The following is a 19,185-nucleotide window of genomic DNA, read 5'->3' on the forward strand; positions in this document are numbered from 1 at the left end:
ACTCAGTTTGAGTGTAATACCACACAGGTGTTTATCCACACATCTTGACAACTGACATGCTCATGGAGACTTGCTCAACCATGATATTTGGATATAAAGCAAGGAATGAGAAAAGGGCAATTATTCCATATTATTATGGATCGTGGGTATTTTACTTATGTCTGAAGTTATCAGATCAATCGCCTGTCTTCCATTCATCAAATGAAACGATTTTCATGTTTTCCCTTTTGTACGCCTAAGAGGCGTATTCTGTGAAGATTTTAGTTTTCTAGAAATGGCACCCCTTTCAAGTTTTCTACTCACTTTAGTTTCTTCCACACACATTTCCTAAATGAGCAGCCACCAAAGAACTTGCTTTTCATTTCGATCCATGCTGAGTTCAATGGCTAAGAGGTTAATGAGAGCAGTTTGGATCCTCAAATATCTCCTTTTCATTTTTTTGTCAAAAGTAAAACACAGCATGCCCTGTTGATGGCCCATTTAAGATCGGTAATGGAATTTTAACTCCCAGGTGAGAATATAGTGACATAAGTGGCGCCAGTCTGGAACTGCTGGGTCTCGGTTAAAATGCAGATTGTTGTGACCAAAGTCACCAAGCAGTTGGAGCTGAGTGGCTGCCTGAGCATTGGTTTCCTCTTGGAGAACATTTACAAAACCATTGACAACTTGCATTGCAGGGCACCCTCAGCATAGTTAAGCCATGTCACAGAAGCATTATCACACATCCTAGTACTCCGGATGCTGTTGCTTCCAAGAAAACTGAAAAATAAATTACAAACTTACCATAGAACTGTGGATGCTGGAGATCTGAAATCTGATCTTAGACCTGCTGAGTTTCTTCAGCACTTCCTGGATTTGTTACAAACTTACCAAACTTGCACCTCCTTGGGTTCACACAGAGTTCCTGGTGAGGAAACCTCCAATGATCCCTCCTTCAGGTTTAACTTTAAAATAGCAGATCAGACAATGATGACATCTTCAGGACCTGATCTGCATATTTCAAGAGGAACTTACTGGCTTGGAGTAAACAAGTGTTCTTGTCTCTGTGATTAAAATTGCAGTCACCCAGATCAAAGCATAAAATGAGCAGTTGAGTCTCTTACCTCATTTGAAGCTAAAATAGATCCCCGATATCTATTTGTAAAGACTCTTGGGTGTCTGCCAGTCTTCTCTTTGCGTAGTCCATCACTGTGATATGACAGGGCTGAAGTGGGTACTGCAGATGCTGGAGATTAGAGTCAAGATTAGAGTGGTGCTGAAAAAGCACAGCAGGTCAGGCAGCATCCGAGGAGCAGGAAAATCAACATTTCGGGCAAAAGCCCTTCATCAGGAATGAGCCCTTCATTTCTGCTGAAGAGCTTTTGCCCGAAACGCCGATTTTCCTGCTCCTCGGATGCTGCCTGACCTGCTATGCTTTTCCAGCACCACTCTAATCTTGACTATGATCTGACAGCCTATCAATACAATGCCACCTGCACATTGTATTATATTTTAAGCAATAAATAACCAGAATCTTTTGGCTAGAAGCTGAGAAAACCAATCTTTCAAACTCTTGTTTTGTGGTAGTATCCCTACCCATTGGCCAGAAGGCTGGGGTTCCTACCTCTCCAGAGCTATGTTGTAACACATTTGAATAAGTTGACTGATAATGTCTAGAAACCCATTCTAACATAAATGAGCAGTTTGTATTTTAAAGAGTAAAATTTAAAGAGTTAGTTAATACAGTGGGTTAGCAGCATTGTCTTTTCCTCTCAGGGAACCTCTGGATCAATTCCAGCTGGGATTGATGGACTGAAGATTGCCACTTGATGATGGATATAAATAAGGATCTAGTGTGAAATGAGCTTAAACTGTCGCAACCCACTTACTAGTGAATGATGACACTCTATAAAACAAGCTTTGGTTTGACAATAATTAACAATCTCATTCTGATAAGTGAAAAGGAAGACTGATGCGGAAATTAGTGGAATAGTTGTTGGACTGAATTTGTTTCAGGTATGTTTCTGGGAGGTAACAGCAGTTATGTATTAACGTTGATTTGCAGATGTAGAGAATATTGCTTTGTATTACTCTTAACAATGCAACTTCATTAAACAAAAAAAAGGAGTGAATAGCTTTTGATGTTTGTCATCACAGCAGGAGAGAATTTAAATGTCTTTGTAAATACATGAAGTATGGTCGACTCTATTCAGACATTACTAAGTGTTTCTTTTCGGTTTCCTCAGGAATGGATAAACCAGATGAACGTCAGTTGCAGCCTTCCACGCCAACATGGAACAGTTCCAGTGACTCAGGCAAGCAGCCATTTCATATAGTAAAACTCCAGCGAATTACAGAATGCTGCTCACCCCAGCCCTCAAAACGTTCACACATATGTGTCTCCTGTGCTGTACAACAGCATACATGCTGTTAGCAACTTTAGGAGTAAAACTGGACGAGATTCTGTATAAAGGAGTGAAACATTCTTCTGCGATGGTCCACATCTGCAAGTGATTTTACTGAGTATTTGTTTTGTTGGAGCCTGGTTGGAGACGCTGGGACACCAAAATGATACTGTAATTCAAACAGGATGTGTGTTTCAAGGTTTCCTTGAAATTCTGGAGCTTTGATGCTGTCAGAACAGAGTAGTTTAGCTTTCTGTAGCTGTCAAACTTGTGAAATTGTCTGGGCTTAAATGAAACAGTCTTGATTCTAAAATACATAACTCTATATGGAAAGTCTATAAATCTTGTAGCGTACAATCCTCTAGGCCTCTCATTTATCTTCCTCTTCTGTTCATTAAAACAACAGGAAGGCTTAACTGTTTCCATCTTCTGATTGAAGCTTTTCACTTTATTGTCTGCAGTGTATTTTAAAAGTCATCAAACTGCATTGCTAACCAACACCCGTGATTTTTTTTCTGCTGCTTTTCTGGTTACGTTAGTTGTAGGATTTAATAGACTAGGAGTTTTTCTCTAGAAAAGGGAAGGCTGAAGCATGACCTGATTGATGTCAACGTGGAGGGAGTTGGTAAGGTAATAACCAAAAGAATGTTTATAGTTGCCGTGACATCCAGAGTCACTAATGAATCCAGTATCAAAATTTAGGAAAACATCTTTTCACTCTGTGAATAGGTAGAATGTGGAACTCACTGTCACATGAAGTAGTTGAGCAAATTACAATACCTGCATTGAAACAGACTCTAAATCAACATATCAGGTCAACAAATGCTTCTGTGGAGCACAATTACAGGAATGGACATTTTAGGTTGAGTGGTCTGCTTCTGTTCTTGATATTTTGTAATTCTGTGTCACAAATAGGCATGTTGCAGGTAATTCGTTGGTGAATTTGCAAGAATGAAGCAGAATCCTTCCCTGAATTCCTGGTCTAAAACAAGGGTGTTACATTGTGAAGTAATAGCCAGAACTTTGGCCAACAGTAAAGGAAAGCCATAAAGAAATTTACTGTCTTTTTCAGACATGAGACTAATGCCAGCATGTATTGGAAAATCCCTAAGAGTAGTGCTGTCTTAAAAATAATGTTAGATGTGGTGTCAGGAGCTGAATGTGTAAGTGCAGCTTCTGGTGTGATTATGACTGGATGAAGTAGGAAGGTTTCAGGTTCACTCAGCCTATAAAACGTTGGCTGACCTTAGAAAGGAAACGTTGTTAGAACATCTCTTGAAGCTACAGGAGGGAGGGGAAAACTCACTAGGATGCTCATCTCTGATACTCACCTAGAGACATGTTCACTGGAGGCATTTAAGAGGGTACTGGGTGATTATTTGGATGTGCAAGGTATGAGGTAAAAACAGGAGGTTGGTAGTAAATAATGCTCATTTGAATGGCTAGTACAGACATGATAGGCTGTATGGCCTTCTCCTGTGCCATAACACTTCTGTGATTTTGAGGCCATTGAATGAGGCTGTGCTGGAAAATATACATTTGCAGAGTGTAGACTTGTCTTTAATGCCTTCCACTGAAAATTGACCAAATGCACACCTTCACAAAAGTAAACCAGCACTGATGGAAGTCTGGTCAAAAGTGTGTCATCAGTCTCAGGACAGGCAACAAGAAATTGTTGAGAGAATGGTGTAGTTACCAGCAGGTCATAGCATTGTTCTTATGGGGGAAGGAAGTGTCATTGCTGGAGTGATAATGTGAATGGCTGATGCACTTATAACACTCTTGGATTTGGAAGGAATTTTAGAAGTGTTTAGAAGGAAATTTGTGAGGAATCTCCTCAGAGGGGCAGTAACTGTTTTTTGATTAGTTTATGTAAAATAAAACTTCCTGGAGCTTCCACTGGGATTCTCTAGTGGCAGAAGTGGTGAAAACCACATAAATGGCCAACAACTTCTGTTTATATTGTTTCTCAAGGGATTGAGAAAGAAGACCGAGAAAACCCCATGGGAGTTCCCTTCCAAAGTGTTTTACGTACCCCTGGAGTTAGATAAATAATTCAATTTATTCCCTTTACATACCACAGTTACATTTATGATATATATGTATATAAATGTCATACATCTGTATGCACTTCCTGTGTCATTATTTTCCATTATAGATTCCTCTGGCTGTGTTTATAATGAAATCTAGCAAAGTCAATTTGCGATGCTGTAATCACAAACCCAACCAGAGGTTATTCTGTATCCTGAGTTGCCATGATTCTTCATATATTAAACCAATGGATAATGCAACATGATGCATTGAATATATAATATTAAAATGACAGTGACAGGAAGGAATATAGTGCACAATTTGAAGAGCAGATCAACAGTTAAACTTAGAGGTTACATAAGGAATAAAAGGATAAAAATAAAGATTAAATAAATAACTTGGATGAAGGGAAAGTATGGTTTTCAAGTTTATTGACAGAAGAATAGGAATAAGTTGTGAAGAGTACATAGTAAGGCGTCAAAAATATATAAATATGTTAAGTTAATGGTCAAAAGTCAAACAAGTGGATTATAATTTGGGAAAATGTGAAATAGTCAATTTTAGTATGAAAAATAAAAGAATAAGCATATTATGTAAATGCTGAGAGATGACACATCTCTAAGATGTAGAAGGATCTGGATGTCCTGATGCATGAATCATAAAACCTTGACCGCAGGTACAACAAACCATGAGGAAAGCTAATAGAATGTTACCATTTAGTGTGATGGGAATTGAATACAAAAGGACCAAGGTTGTGGTTCAGCTATACAGGGCATACGTGCCCTATATATTGAGACCACATCTACAGTAATTTGTGCAGTTTTGGTCTCTTTGTCTAAGGAAACAGTTCAGCAAAGCTTTCTGACTCATACATAAAATAGACAAGTTGTCTAATCAGAAAAGGTTGGACAGATTAGACTTAAATATGCTAGAGTTTGGCATTTTTTGCATTCCTTAACTCTTATAAAATTCTCATGCTAAATTGATACAAAACAGTATTAAGATATATTAGGCTCAGATATATTTATTATCCCTACCAAACAGAGTCCACTTGTCAACTAATCAGCATTCTTCTCTTATACAGTATCAGTGTTGGTTTTTGTCTTAAATCGATATTCTTGCAAATTGTCCTGATGAGTGAAAGACAAAAAGTTTTGACAGTGTCTTTTTTCATAATAATAGTTAAATTGTGTACAACAAAAGGACAACATATGTAAGAACATAGGAGCTGGGAGTAGGAGTAGGGAATTCAACCCCTCACGTCTGCTCCACCATTTGATTTGATCGTGGTTGATCTGCTCACAGTCTTAATTCCACTTTCCTACCTGCTCTCCGTAGCTCTTCAGCCCAAAGTTTATGGGTTGATTTTTCACCACACACAGACATTAAGACAAAGTGTGATCTACTGGATAGAGAGAATATGGAGCCAGAGTCTTTCTATGTACTTTATATAGTTTACCAACCGTGCAGACGAGGAGCAGGAGATACTAGTCACCAATTAATAAAATCAAGTTTAATGTAGTTGTTTCCAGTTCCACCCTAAAGTTATTCAAAAACTCAGTTCTCACTGCCTTTTTCAGGAAGACAGTTCCAAAGACTCAGACAGGACCCCCGAGAGAGAAATAATCACCTCAACTATGTCATACTTTTAGATAGTGACCTCTAGTCCTAGATTCTCCTACAACTAGAAACATCTGTCCACATCTACCTGTGAAGACTCCTCAGAAACTTGTACATTTCTTTCAAGTCACTTCTTACTTGTCAGAATTCCATCTGAAACAAGTCTAACCTGTCCAACATTTCCTTGCAATACACCCCAATCATTCCAAATATTAGTCTGGATTAAACCTCATTAAATCTGCTCTGAACTCCTTCCATTGCATTTACATCCTACCCTAGGTAATTAATACCATGCACAGTACTTCAGGTGTGGTCTCAACGGAGTCCTATATAACTGAAGCATAACCTCCCTTTTTATATTCAATTCCCTTCACAATAATGGATAACATTCTATTAGCAGTCCTAAATACTTGCTGTAGCTGCATGCGAACCAGTTATGTATCATGAACATGAACAATCAGATCCTTCTGCATCTCAGAGCTTTGCAATCTGTCACGATTAGATAGTAACTTTTTTGTTCATCCTGCCAAAATGGACAATTTTATATTTTCACATATTTTTGCCCAATTTTTAATGTGGCAACAAAATGTCCCCATCCCTCCACCCAAATAATTAATATAAATCTTTATCAGTTGAGGTCCCACCACAGATCCCTTTTGCACACTACTCGTTACATCTTGCCAACCTGAAAAAAAAAGTTTATGCCTCCTTTTTTGCTTTTTGTTAGCTAAACAACCTTCTCTCCTGTATATGGCAGAAGCTGAGTGTAACTGATACATATAGCACACTTTTTTAAAATACTAGTTACATGTTATCAACTTGCTCCCTGCTGTATTTCATTATATTTTAATATATAGCAGATCCCTTTGGCCTGATGGGGAATCAGAGGCTATATACGCGTGGGTGATGGCATCTGGAGTTTCAGTGAGATGGTGTTGACATTCAGTGAAAAGAATTGACAAGATTTTTGATGCATCACCCTGTAGGTATTGAAAGAAGTGTTTTATTATTAAAGTCATGGTTTCCCTACCCCCTGCACAGAAATCAATAGAGGGGACACAGACCAGTGGATGATTGCTGTGTTCAGCCCTTAGCTTTTCGGACATAATTAATGGATTTAAAAGAAAGAAGTGCAATCTAGTTTTTTTACTTTAGATTTGTAAAAATACAGTTGCTCTCTGCCAGCTTCCAGTGAACTGGTTGCATCACATAAACACATTGACTGCTCTTGAGTATCTAATGGCATTCCTAGTACTTATACAACCCACCAAAGTTGATCAGTTATTCATTATCTGATTGTATTTACTGGCAAGGAAATCACATAACATTGTGCAAGATTTCAGTTGGCAAAAGAGTGCCTGATAATGCACTACTTATAAATTTACTAGCTTCCAGCTATATTGTTTCCCCATTTCTCTCTTATCTTTTGTCCCAGCACTTCTGTAGGTGCTGGGCACCTTCCTTCATTGCAGTCAAGTGCCTGTTGTGTATGGATAGTCTTCATGATGGACCTTGTCCTGCTGTTTGGGTAACCAAGCTCATTGCTTTCCTTATCCAATATTCACACTCTCAGAATATCCATTGGAGAATACTCAAGTTGTGGGATCCTGTTCTGCTTTTGACTCTCCCAGACCACATGGGCTGGGATTAATTGTAATCCCAGGGTAATCCAAGGGTAGCAGCTGCTGTCTTCCTGTTCTGTGTAGTTACTTGCTGAATAAACCTAACTGGGCCACCAAGAGAACATGTTTTTGAACTGCTTACATATTTCACAACGAGCTGAATCAAAGTTTGGAGAATGGGTTTGATTTTCACTCGTGGCCTGACATTCGAAAGGCTGGTTTTCCTATCCCCACAAACATCACGGTTGTCCTTCACCTCAGATTAATGCGTGAGTGCACTTTGTCCCTGCATAGAAATTAGCAGGTTTTTCTTGCCACTTCTAAGATAGGACATTTAGCTCCACCATTCTATCAGATTAACTGAGATGGGACAGTAAACATAAAAGATGTGGATGGCTCTTCTGGAACTTATCAAAAACCATTTATTTCCATTCTGAAAATAACAGATATTGCACAGTCCATGCAACTAAACCAGATCCTACTCCTTTTCAATTTACCATACACGGACTTTCCAGAAGATGCTGCCCAGTGGTAGGGCCAGGAATATCACCAATATTGCGGTCAGTTAAAATAGGGACAGTGAGAGAGCCAACCTGTACCTAAATTGCATTTAAAATTATCTTACCTAATGTAAAAACACTTGAAAGGAAATCTTTTCAAAGAAGGGATGAGAAGACATCATGGATAGTGTAGGAAAATATGGAATACTTGTGCTTACAGATCTCTATGGCAGGATACAGCCCCAAGCCAAATACTCCAAACATGTCAAGAATGGTATCTAACATTAATTTTGGAGCTCAAAATATGGACAGGAGATAATGTACACACTGGGATTTGATCTGCTCTGTAGCAAGGTTAATGATAACGAGGGGAGGGGATTGGGGGTCACCAGCAAAGCTAAGTCTTCTCCTTTTTTGTTTCATTTAATCCTTGCTGTTAGTTTTCTTCCTTTACCTTCCGAAGGTTTCATTTCAAGTGTAGGATTCCATGTATGCATGTATGCAACTTTTTTCAGATCGTGATCAGCAGTAAGTTTCTTTTAACCATTCATAGCTGACCTAATGTGATTGCCAGGTTTTATAAAGCAAGATTAGCTAACTTGACATAGGCTGGGGATTGAATGTATAGAACCCACTTTGATTGCAGGGTCTGGAGGAGAGCGGAACAAGTACTCAGCTGCACGCAAAAATGTTTCTGTACTAAAATGAAAACAGAAAGTGCTGGAGAAACTCTGCAGGTCTGGCAGTATCTTTGGAGAAGCTTCTCCAGCATTTTGCTTTTATTTCAGACACCTGACATTAAGTGTTTTATTTTAGTGGGTTGTGTTGCTATATTATTGATGCTCCCCTTTATTCTGAGAGAATGCAAAAGTATTTACAAGAATCTTTCTGTGCACAACAGCAGCAATTGACATGGTTCAGGCCCGTGCTAGAGGAACACATTGCCTGTTGAAAGTTAAAAATCACACAGCACCAGGTTATAGTCCAACAGGTTTATTTGGAAGCACTAGTTTTTAGAGCATTGCTCCTTCATCAGGTGGTTGTGGTGGATGAAGGAGCAATGCTCCGAAAACTAGCGCTTCCAAATAAACTTGTTGGACGATAACCTGGTGTTGTGTGATTTTTAACTTTGTACACCCCAGTCCAACACCGGCGTCTCCAAGTCATGATTGCCTGTTGAAACTTCAGTGAATGAATAGCAGCTTATTAAGTGATGTTAGCCCTTCACTGTTGACCTAAAACAACAATGATGAGAGGCATCAGAAAATTTGCATTTGGGGCAATTAAAATTCTTCCATTGTTTTACTCATCAATAACTGGTTTAACTGTGACTTTAAATGTTTTGGAGGACAGAGAAAGAAAAGATGGGAAATCAAATCTCACACCCCAAGAAAAAGAGAAAAGGCAGAGGAGTGAGCAAAACCTAATGGTGGCAAATATCTGTTTTCTTAATACAAAAACCAGATTTTGTTTTCTGATCTATTATTTAAAACATTGTAAAAATTGAAAGTCTGCCAGAGCAGAAAAGAGGATGGTGAGTTTTTTTTTAACTTTGAGCAGAAATAGCACCTTTTTTTTGTAATCTTTCAAAATAAAATATGTCTCTTTTTACTTAGAACTTGAGAGATCAAATGGCAGCAGTATCAAGAAGTGAGCCTAGTTTTCACTTGAAAGACTAGTTCAGCCAAAAGATCTTTTTCAAAAATAAACTGATTTGTTGTTCAAGTGTAATAATTTATAATAGGTTGACCATAAATTATTACAGCCCTACAAATCAAAGGAAAATAATGATGGAGTCATTATTTCATTCAGATGCCTTTTCAGATGACTTTTATAAAAAGTACAACACATCCTGGGCCATCCTTAGCCAGCTTCTAGTGGCACTAGCTAGTTGAGTTGCTGTAAGAAGTCCCCAGTAAGGGACAGTAAAACTACATCTCAGGATTAATTTTCCAAGTTTCAACTATCAAAGGCAAACTCCTACACTCTTTGTTAAAATAACATTGATTTTGCAGACTTGGAGACCAGCTCCATCAGTTTTTTTTGTCATTCCCACAAGCATTCCTGTGACATGTTACAGGGATGAATTGGCTATAGCACAAAGTTGCTCTGTTCACTTCAGTGGGGGCTGGAACTTTAGACTAGTCTGGGAGCTGATCCAGAATCACCTAATCATGGGAAATACTGCACCAACTGAATTTGCAACAGTACACAGTCAGTATTAATCGTTCTTCCTGGAATGAACTGCTTCAAATCAGTGAACAATCCCTCGAATACTCCTTCACCAGACTTTCCTTCTTCAAACAATCAGCATTTGATACCCACACTACACTGGGAAATTATGGATATTTGCACACAGTGTAGATATAATACTTGAAGGGCCCTGTATTAATTCAGGCAACCTCCACAGACTGGCATTGGTCTCTCAATCACTAACGCACACTGAACAGAAGCGATTGATTGTGTTGTATATGAGAATGCTCATGAGGAATTGGGCCCTGAATATTGTAATTTAAATGATTAGTGAAAAACATTGCCTCTATCTGCCTGTCCTTTTCCTTTCTATTCCGTGTTGAAGGTTTTGACCATGTTGGAAGAGGGATTCCAGTCAATTTTGAAATATCTCATTGAGTGGCAAGTTGTTCTGGGAATGCTGTTTGATCAGATAGGGTTGGGGTGAGACAGGAGGGATTCCATGTGTTGGGGTGGGTAGTTAATGAAGCAAGTTTGGTAAGATATGGTGATAAAACACCTAGGCCTGGGAGTGAAAAGTCCTCTGCAAAATACATACTGCACTTGGCACTTGGCTAGAGTTTTTGTTTAACTTAAGTTGCTTAAGTTTTTTGAAGAGGTGACGGAAGTAACGCTATTGATGTGGTGAACGTAGACTTCCAGAAGGTGTTTGATGCAGTGCCACACAACAGGCTTTTCAGGAAAGTTACAAAAGCAAAGTGCTGGAGAAACTCAACAGATCTGATGCAGGATCACTGAGCTCAAAGTATTAACAGTGTTCCTGTCTCTACAGGTGCTGCCAGGGCTGCTGGGTTTCTCCTGCACTTTCTGTTTTTGTTTCAGATCTCCAGCATCCAGAGTTTGTCCTTTTGTTTTTGTGAGAGAAGTTGTAAATCGTGGAATTAAAGAGTCAGTAGAAACGTGGATATAAAATCGGCTTAGTGATAGGAAACAGTAATGGTCAATGGATATTTTTCAGGCTGGAGGAAGGTTGTAGTGGAGTTCCCAGGGGTTAGTATTGGGACCTTTTCCTGATATGTATTAATGATCCGGATCTTGGTGTACAGGGGACAGTTTCAAAGATTGCAGATGACACCGAACCTGGAAAGGATTGTAAACTGTGAGGGTGATGATTTGGAACTCCAGAAAGACACAGACAGGTTGGTGGAATGGGCAAATAGATGGCAGGGGTGTTTCAAAGTATTAGGTGGTGCATTTTGGTGGAAATAACATTGAAAGCCAATATATAATAGGAGGTACAATTCTAAAGGAAGGTACATAAACAGGGGGACCAGGGCGTAAATGGATGCAGATCATTGAAAATGGCTGGATAGGTAGAGAAAGCAGGAAGTAAAGCATTCGGTGCCCTCTGCTGTATTAATAGGGGCAGAGAGTACAAGATAAGGAGGTGATGTAGAACTTGTAGCTGACACACATTAAACCTGAGTTGGAGCATTATGAGTACCATGTTATAGGAGAGACGTGAATACATTGGAGACAGTGCAGAGATGATTTACAAGAATGGCTTCAGGAATGAGAAATTTCAGTGATGGAATGGACTGAAGAAGCCTAAGAGGAGATTGGATAGAGGTTTTCAAAATCATGAGCAAGCAGACTAGAGTAGATAGAGAGAAACATAAATGAGCACAAACAGGATGGCATTGATTTAAAATGATTTGCAGAAGAAGCAAGAGAGATATGAGAAAAATCCTTTTCTCCCAGCAGATAGTTAGAATATGGAATGTGCTGCCTGGGAGTCTGGTGGAGGCAGATTGAGGGCATTCAACAGCATTTTGGAAAATTATTCAGAAAGAAATAATGTACAAGAGGCTGGGGAAATCAGAGGAGATAGGCAGTATATCATGATGCTCGACTGAAAAACCAGTGTAGGCATAATGGACCGAATGGCCTCTTTTTACATCTTAACAATTCTGTGATTCAGTGAGAAGGTTCAGCCTTAATCTAAGTTTTAAATAGGCAACTCCTGATTTTTAATCTAGTTCTATATTCTCCTGTTAGAGGAAACATCCTCTCCATCCCATCAGGATTTTATATATTTCAATCAAGTCATCTTTTACTCCTCTAAACCCCAGTGTTTTCAAGCCTTTCCTCATAAGATTAGCCCTATACTTCAGCTATCAGTCTTGTAAATCTTCTCTGAACTGTCTCCTACATATTTGCATCCTTCCTTCAATAAGTTGACCAATACAGTACACCGCATTCCACATGCACTCTCTGCAGGCCCCTCACAACCTTGTATAAGGGTATTGAAGGGTACTCGGAGAGTAGTAAGGCTATGGAATGCTTTGCCTGCAACGGTAATAGATTTGCCAACTTTAAGTACATTTAAGTCGTCATTGGACAAGCATATGGACGTACATGGAATAGTGTAGGTTAGATGGGCTTCAGATTGGTATGACAGGTCAGCGCAACATCGAGGGCTGAAGGGCCTGTACTGTGCTGTAATGTTCTATGTTCTATGTTCTATAACTCAAAGAAAAATCCCCTCAGTCACCTCTGTTCCGAGGAAGACAACCCCAGTCTATCCAGTCTTTCCTCATAAAAGCAATTTTCCAGTCGTGGTAACATCCTTGTAATCTCCTTTGCAACCTCTCTAGTGTAGTGATTTTGTGGCTATTGTTTGAGGACAAGGCAGAGGTCCATATTTTAGTTCTGAGGTTGGGACCTTGCATTGGCCCATTTCTATGTCCTGGTTCCATATTAAGTTGATGCCTGAGGCCCACAACAATTTTCATCATGCAGGACATTTAACATCCAGGGAAAATGTTCATTATAGACTGAAGGGTAATGGGCAGGCTCCCAAGGCTGGGAGGCCAGTCGGACACTGTACACTTCTGAGAGTTCAACAGCTTCTTTGTCTGAGTTGAGACTTGCCTGCTGAAGCTAAAGGAGGGAGGCCACCTCAAGAATGAAGATGACATTAATACCAGCTTCAGCTGCCAGGCTGATAATCCAAAGTAGAACCTGTCCATCATGCAGCCCCAGCTATGGTCATCGCCAAAGGTTGGCTGAAGGGAATTGGGGTTGGGATCAACCTGCTGAAGCTCTGGCCCACTGCTTGTGAAGAGGAAGCAGGAACGTGCTGGCAAACAGGCAGGCCAGCCAGGGATGGGAGATTGTGGCCTTCTCCAGCCTGCCTCCTACAGGAATTGGAAACCTCACCAGGACACATGACCATTTACCTGATATATACAAAAGGTTCTCCACCCCAGCAGTGTGCTTTTAACTTTATAGCTGTTTGGGATACCTTGAGATGGTGGAAGGCGCTAAATAAGTACAATTTCTTTGTTTCTCCGTGATGCCCTTTATGGTCCAATAATCTGCTGGTATTTAGTGTCCAGGTACAGACAGAAACAACAGCAGATTGGGTGTGGTATGTCAGGGCGACATGTATGGATCTGTGTCTCTGAATGACCCAGCCTTCATGAGAGGAAATAGCTGAAGATAAAAGTGTGACAGAAGAAAGTAGAATTTCCTGGGATGTCTAAGATCTATAAAGTTTTTTTTTAATTATATAACTGTAAAAGTCGAGAGTCCTTGCTGAGTCTGAGATAAGTCTGAAGTGAGGAGGCTAAGGCAATAGCCTGCCAACATAAACCAATCGGAGAAATTAGTTTATGTTCTGCATAAAGTTGCCATGGAAAGTGTAAAGGATTTCTTTGAGTACTAAAACAAAGAATGGTTGTTCTGGGGTTAATTCTCAACAGAAAGTAACAGGGTTGGGGGTGGTGACGGTGGAGCATGATGGGAACAGAACTTCCAATTGATTTTGATTAAACTCACAGTTGTACAGTAAAAAGAATCCCTGTCTGAGATGGTAGGATCTGTGTGTCATTTTGATGTCTGAATATTTTAAATTGCGAAAGGTTCCATATGTTGGCAAGTCACCTCTCTGATATTGGAACAAGATGGTAGCTGTGATTACAGCACTTTTGAGTTACATTCTTTGTAATCAGAAATTATCTGGAAGATATTGAGACGAGAGCGAAATACCAAGGGATCAAAAGCGATGACCTGAATGCATCCAGTACAATATTTTTGGGCTTAGCATCCAGCTGTAGATCAGTAGCGGACTGGTCTGAGTCCGAAGGATGAGAGTTCGGATTCCACTCCTTGTAGATCAGCAGAGGCTTTGCTGCACTGTTGGGGAAGTGCTATACTATTGGACATGGTTCAGATGAGATTTTCAACTAAAGTCTTACCAGTTTTTTCAGAAGAGCATGGAAAGATCCCATTGCAGATTTTGCAGAGGAATGTGGAGATGTTGCTACAAAACCAGAAATGTTTGGAAAAATTTAGCAACATCTGTGAAGAGAAAACCATGTTGACCGTTTGAAACGATGAATATTAGCCAAGATTTAGATGTTGGTTAAATTTCAGTTATTTGGAAATCAGTATCACTCAGATGATGATGGTGTTGTTGCTATTTATGGAGCTGCTACAACTCAACCTTACAATAGTGAGATCCATAGTAGGGCAATAACCTGGTTGGTCGAGGAGGTGACCTTTCTGGCTCAGCCTTGCCAAACAGGTCACCGATGTAATTATTTACTTGCTAACCGGTTTCTACTTCCCCATTAACTAGAGAGTATACTGCGGACAGAAATAAAACTGTAGGCTTGCAAGCAGCTGTGCTAGTTGTTCTCAAATCAGCTCTACAATGTAAGTAGGGCGTTAGGATGTAATTTCAAGAGAATGCTGGGTGGTTATAGACCTCGTTAAATGCTTAGTATTATTAATTCCCAATCAGTGCTATTAAAACTCAGACAGTCTATTATTTGTAAGACTCGTGTTTAGGGGGTTTTGAAATTTTAATTTACTCCCACCAGCCTGCCAATCCCTTGCGTGTGCAGTACCTTCAGGCAGCCCTGATGATTCATGACCATAAAATGACTCTGCTGGATTTGCGAGTACAATCTGGAACGCAATAGCTCCCGTGTCGATCTATCAGCAGTGTGTCTCATCTTGAAAGAAAGTAACAAAATATTTGGAGCTCACAAAGTAATTAGCAGTCAACATTGCCAAGTACAAGCTGCAACATTTAAGAAATTATAGTTAGAGAGAGGATGGAGGTCACACGGTGTTTTGCGACAGAGAAAAAAAGAAACCTTGAACATATTTGGATATTTAGCTTTCTTTGCTCTATGTGTTTAACAACATAACAGCTCAGGTTGAATGGTCTGAGAAGAGAAAGTTTGTAAACAAGGACATGCTATGACAGGAGTTAAATGTTTCAAATCCAGGAAATTTCTTTCTGTAGATGTCAAGATAACATAATCACATGTGTGTCGAGTTACTTACAAATTTTAAGAAGTGAATTGTTTCTTCATGTTTTTGAGTTTTGCTGTTCACTGGAGGTACTAATTTATGTTGGAGACTGATTCAGGAGCACCAGATGATTTTAAGTAGAACACGCAAGAATTGGGAGCAAGTGTAGGCCATTTGGCCCTTTGAGGCTGTTCCATCATTCAGTGAAATCAAGGTTGATCTGATGGTGGCCTCATGGTGGGTGGCATGGTGGCTCAGTGGTTAGCACTGCTGCCTCCCAGCACCAGGGACTCCAGTTTGATTCTATCCTGGGTGGAGTTTGCACATTCTCCCTTGGTCTGCGTGGTTTTCCTCTGGGTGCTTCGGTTTCCTCCAAGACGTGCAGGTTAGGTGGATTGGCCATGTTGAATTGCCCATAGTGTCTAGGGATGTGTAGATCAAGTGGTTTAGCCATGGCAAATACAGGGATAGGGCAGGGGCATAGATCTGGTTAGGGATGGTCTTTGGAGGGTCAGTGTGATTCAAGTGTCTGAATGGTCTCCTTCCACACTGCAGAGTTTCTATGAACTCCATTTTCCTCACCTTAGCTGGGTGGCTATTGAAATGAATGTATTCAGTCTATTTGACCACTGCAAAATCCCATTTATGTCAGCTTGACCCGATCTTTTCCCTGGCACACAAGTACATTTTTCAGGAGCTATCAATGCAATAAAGTAAGAACTAGTTTGCATTTGTATAGCATCTTTTATGTACCTCGAGGCCCCAAAGTGCTTTGGAGCCAATCCAGTACATTTGAAGTAATTATTGTTAACTGGTGCAATGTGATGACCATTTCAACACAACAAGGACCAGGAAATACGAATGAGATAATGACCATTTCAACTGTTTTCAGATTTTGATTGAGGGATATATATTCCTCAGTGCAATGGAGATTGCTCCTGTTCCTCTTTGAATATTGCGACAGGAGCTAACTCCGTTAAACATATCAGCACCTCCAGTAATACAGCACTCTTTTTGTAATGGCTTGAAGTGTCACCCAGATCAAGTTGGAATGGGGCTCGAAATCTTAACCAGAATGTAAAGTGAAAATGCTTCATTTGACCCAAGCTTTAAAGGATGGGAGATCTGACCATTTTCACTGTACTTTCTCATCAACTGACACTGAACAAACTAATTCAACACAGACAGTGCTTTCAGCTTAAGACGTACGTGGTCTGTAAGGATCAGTATGAAACATTATGATGGATTTAGCCACTGATCGATGTCAAAAGTGCTTGTATTCTTTGTCACCGAATAAACTTTATTAATCTTCCACTTTAATTGAGACTTTTTGCAGACCTGCAACTAAAGATAATTTTGAAAAACTCTTTTACAGATTACTACCTAACGTTGGATGAGCCAATGAATAATATCACAACTTCGCTTGGCCAGACTGCAGAGCTATACTGCAAAGTCTCCGGCAATCCGACTCCAACTATCCGCTGGCTGAAGAATGATGCACCAGTGGTCCAGGAACCACGGAGGATATCGTACCGGCTGACCAGCTATGGTTCCCGTCTCCGAATACGAAACCTCGATACTACAGACACTGGTTATTTCCAATGTGTAGCTACAAATGGACAAAAATCTGTTTCAACCACGGGTGTGCTTTTCGTCAAATTTGGTAAGATCTATTGAGATGCATTAAAATCTTTTATGTACTTGAGGAAATAAAACAGGGAGTCCTAACACTAAAGGTAGTTTAATAATGGTACTGGGGTGCCAAGCAGACAGCACTTACAGTCATAGAGATGTACAGCATGGAAACAGACCCTTGGGTCCAACCTGTCCATACCGACCAGATATCCCAACCCAATCCAGTCCCACCTGCAAGCACCCGGCCCATATCCCTCCAAACCCTTCCTATTCATATACCCATCCAAATGCCTCTTAAATGTTGCAATTGTACCAGCCTCCACCACTTCCTCTGGCAGCTCATTCTATACATGTACCACCCTCTGTGTGAAAAAGTTGCCCCTTAGGTCTCTTTCTTATCTTTCCCCTCTCACCCTAAACCTATGCCCTCTAGTTCTGGACTCCCCTACCCCAGGGAAAAGACTTTGTCTATTTACCCTATCCATGTCCCTCATAATTTCTTAAACCTCGATAAGGTCACCCCTCAGCCTCCGACGCTCCAGGGAAAACAGCCACAGCCTGTTCAGTCTCTCCCTGTGGCTCAAACCCTCCAACCCTGGCAACATCCTTGTAAATCTTTTCTGAACCCTTTCAAGTTTCACAACATCTTTCCGAGAGGAAGGAGACCAGAATTGCATGCAATATTCCAATAGTGGCCTAACCAATGTCCTGTACAGCTGCAACATGACCTCCCAACTCCTGTACTCAGTACTCTGACCAATAAAGGAAAGCATACCAAACGTTATCTTCACTATCCTATCTACCTGCGACTCCAATTTCAAGGAGCTTTGAACCTGTACTCCAAGGTCTCTTTGTTCAGCAACACTCCCTAGGACCTTACCATTAAGTGTTAAGTCCTGCTAAGATTTGATTTCCCAAAATGCAGTACCTCACATTTATCTGAATTAAACTCCATCTGCCACTTCTCAGCCCATTGGCCCATCTGATCAAGATCCTGTTGTAATCTGAGGTAACCCTCTTCGCTGTCCACTATACCTCCAATTTTGGTGTCATCTGCAAACTTACTAACTGTACCTCTTATGCTCGCATCCAAATCATTTTAGGTAAATGCCAAAAGAGGACCCAGGACTGATCCTTCTGGCACTCCACTGGTGACAGGCCTCCAGTCTGAAAAACAACCCTCCACCACCACCACCATCACCACCCTCTGTCTTCTACCTTTGAGCCACTTCTGTATCCAAATAGCTAGTTCTCCCTTATTCCGTGAGATCTAACCTTGCTAATCAGTCTCCCATGGGGAACCTTGTTGAATGCCTTATTGAAGTCCATATAGATCACATCTACTGCTCTGCCCTCATCAACCCTCTTTGTTATTTCCCACACACCAAGCCATGTTGACTATCCCGAATCAGTCTTTGCCTTTCCAAATACATGTACATCCTGTCTCTCAGGATTCCATCCAAAAACTTACCCACCACCGACGTCCGGCTCACTGGTCTATAGTTCCCTGGCTTGTCCTTACCACCCTTCTTAAACAGTGGTACCACGTTAGCCAACCTCCAGTCTTCTGGCACCTCACCTGTGACAATCGATGATACAAATATCTCAGCAAGAGGCCCAGCAATCACTTCTCTAGCTTCCCACAGAGTTCTCAGGTACACCTGATCAGGTCCTGGGGATTAATCCACCTTTACCCGTTTCAAAATATCCAGCACTTCCTCCTCTGTTGAGCCTTTGTGGGAAATCTACTAAATGTGTGGTTACCAGACATGGCCAATTAGTGACTAGCGGGTAGATATATATGTCAGGTGGTGTCTGAAAGCTGGAGGTCCATTTTGAGGCCTTCTGGTAGTTGTAAAGCACTTGGTTAGA

At 40.5% G+C, this 19,185-nt stretch overlaps 1 protein-coding gene across 4 annotated transcripts in view; it reads left to right on the forward strand.

The window, feature by feature from the left end:
• ror1 (receptor tyrosine kinase-like orphan receptor 1) overlaps window positions 1-19,185 on the forward strand; it is a 307,932-nt gene that overhangs the window by 202,330 nt on the left and 86,417 nt on the right. For all 4 annotated transcript variants that reach the window (XM_072574049.1, XM_072574050.1, XM_072574048.1 and 1 more), the window contains exons 2-3: window positions 2,226-2,294; window positions 17,054-17,341. In XM_072574049.1, the coding sequence (XP_072430150.1) occupies window positions 2,226-2,294; window positions 17,054-17,341 (357 nt within the window). The remainder of the gene's footprint in view (window positions 1-2,225; window positions 2,295-17,053; window positions 17,342-19,185) is intronic.

The sequence above is a fragment of the Chiloscyllium punctatum genome, chromosome 7 (genome assembly GCF_047496795.1).
Source record: "Chiloscyllium punctatum isolate Juve2018m chromosome 7, sChiPun1.3, whole genome shotgun sequence".
Classification (NCBI taxonomy): domain Eukaryota; kingdom Metazoa; phylum Chordata; class Chondrichthyes; order Orectolobiformes; family Hemiscylliidae; genus Chiloscyllium; species Chiloscyllium punctatum.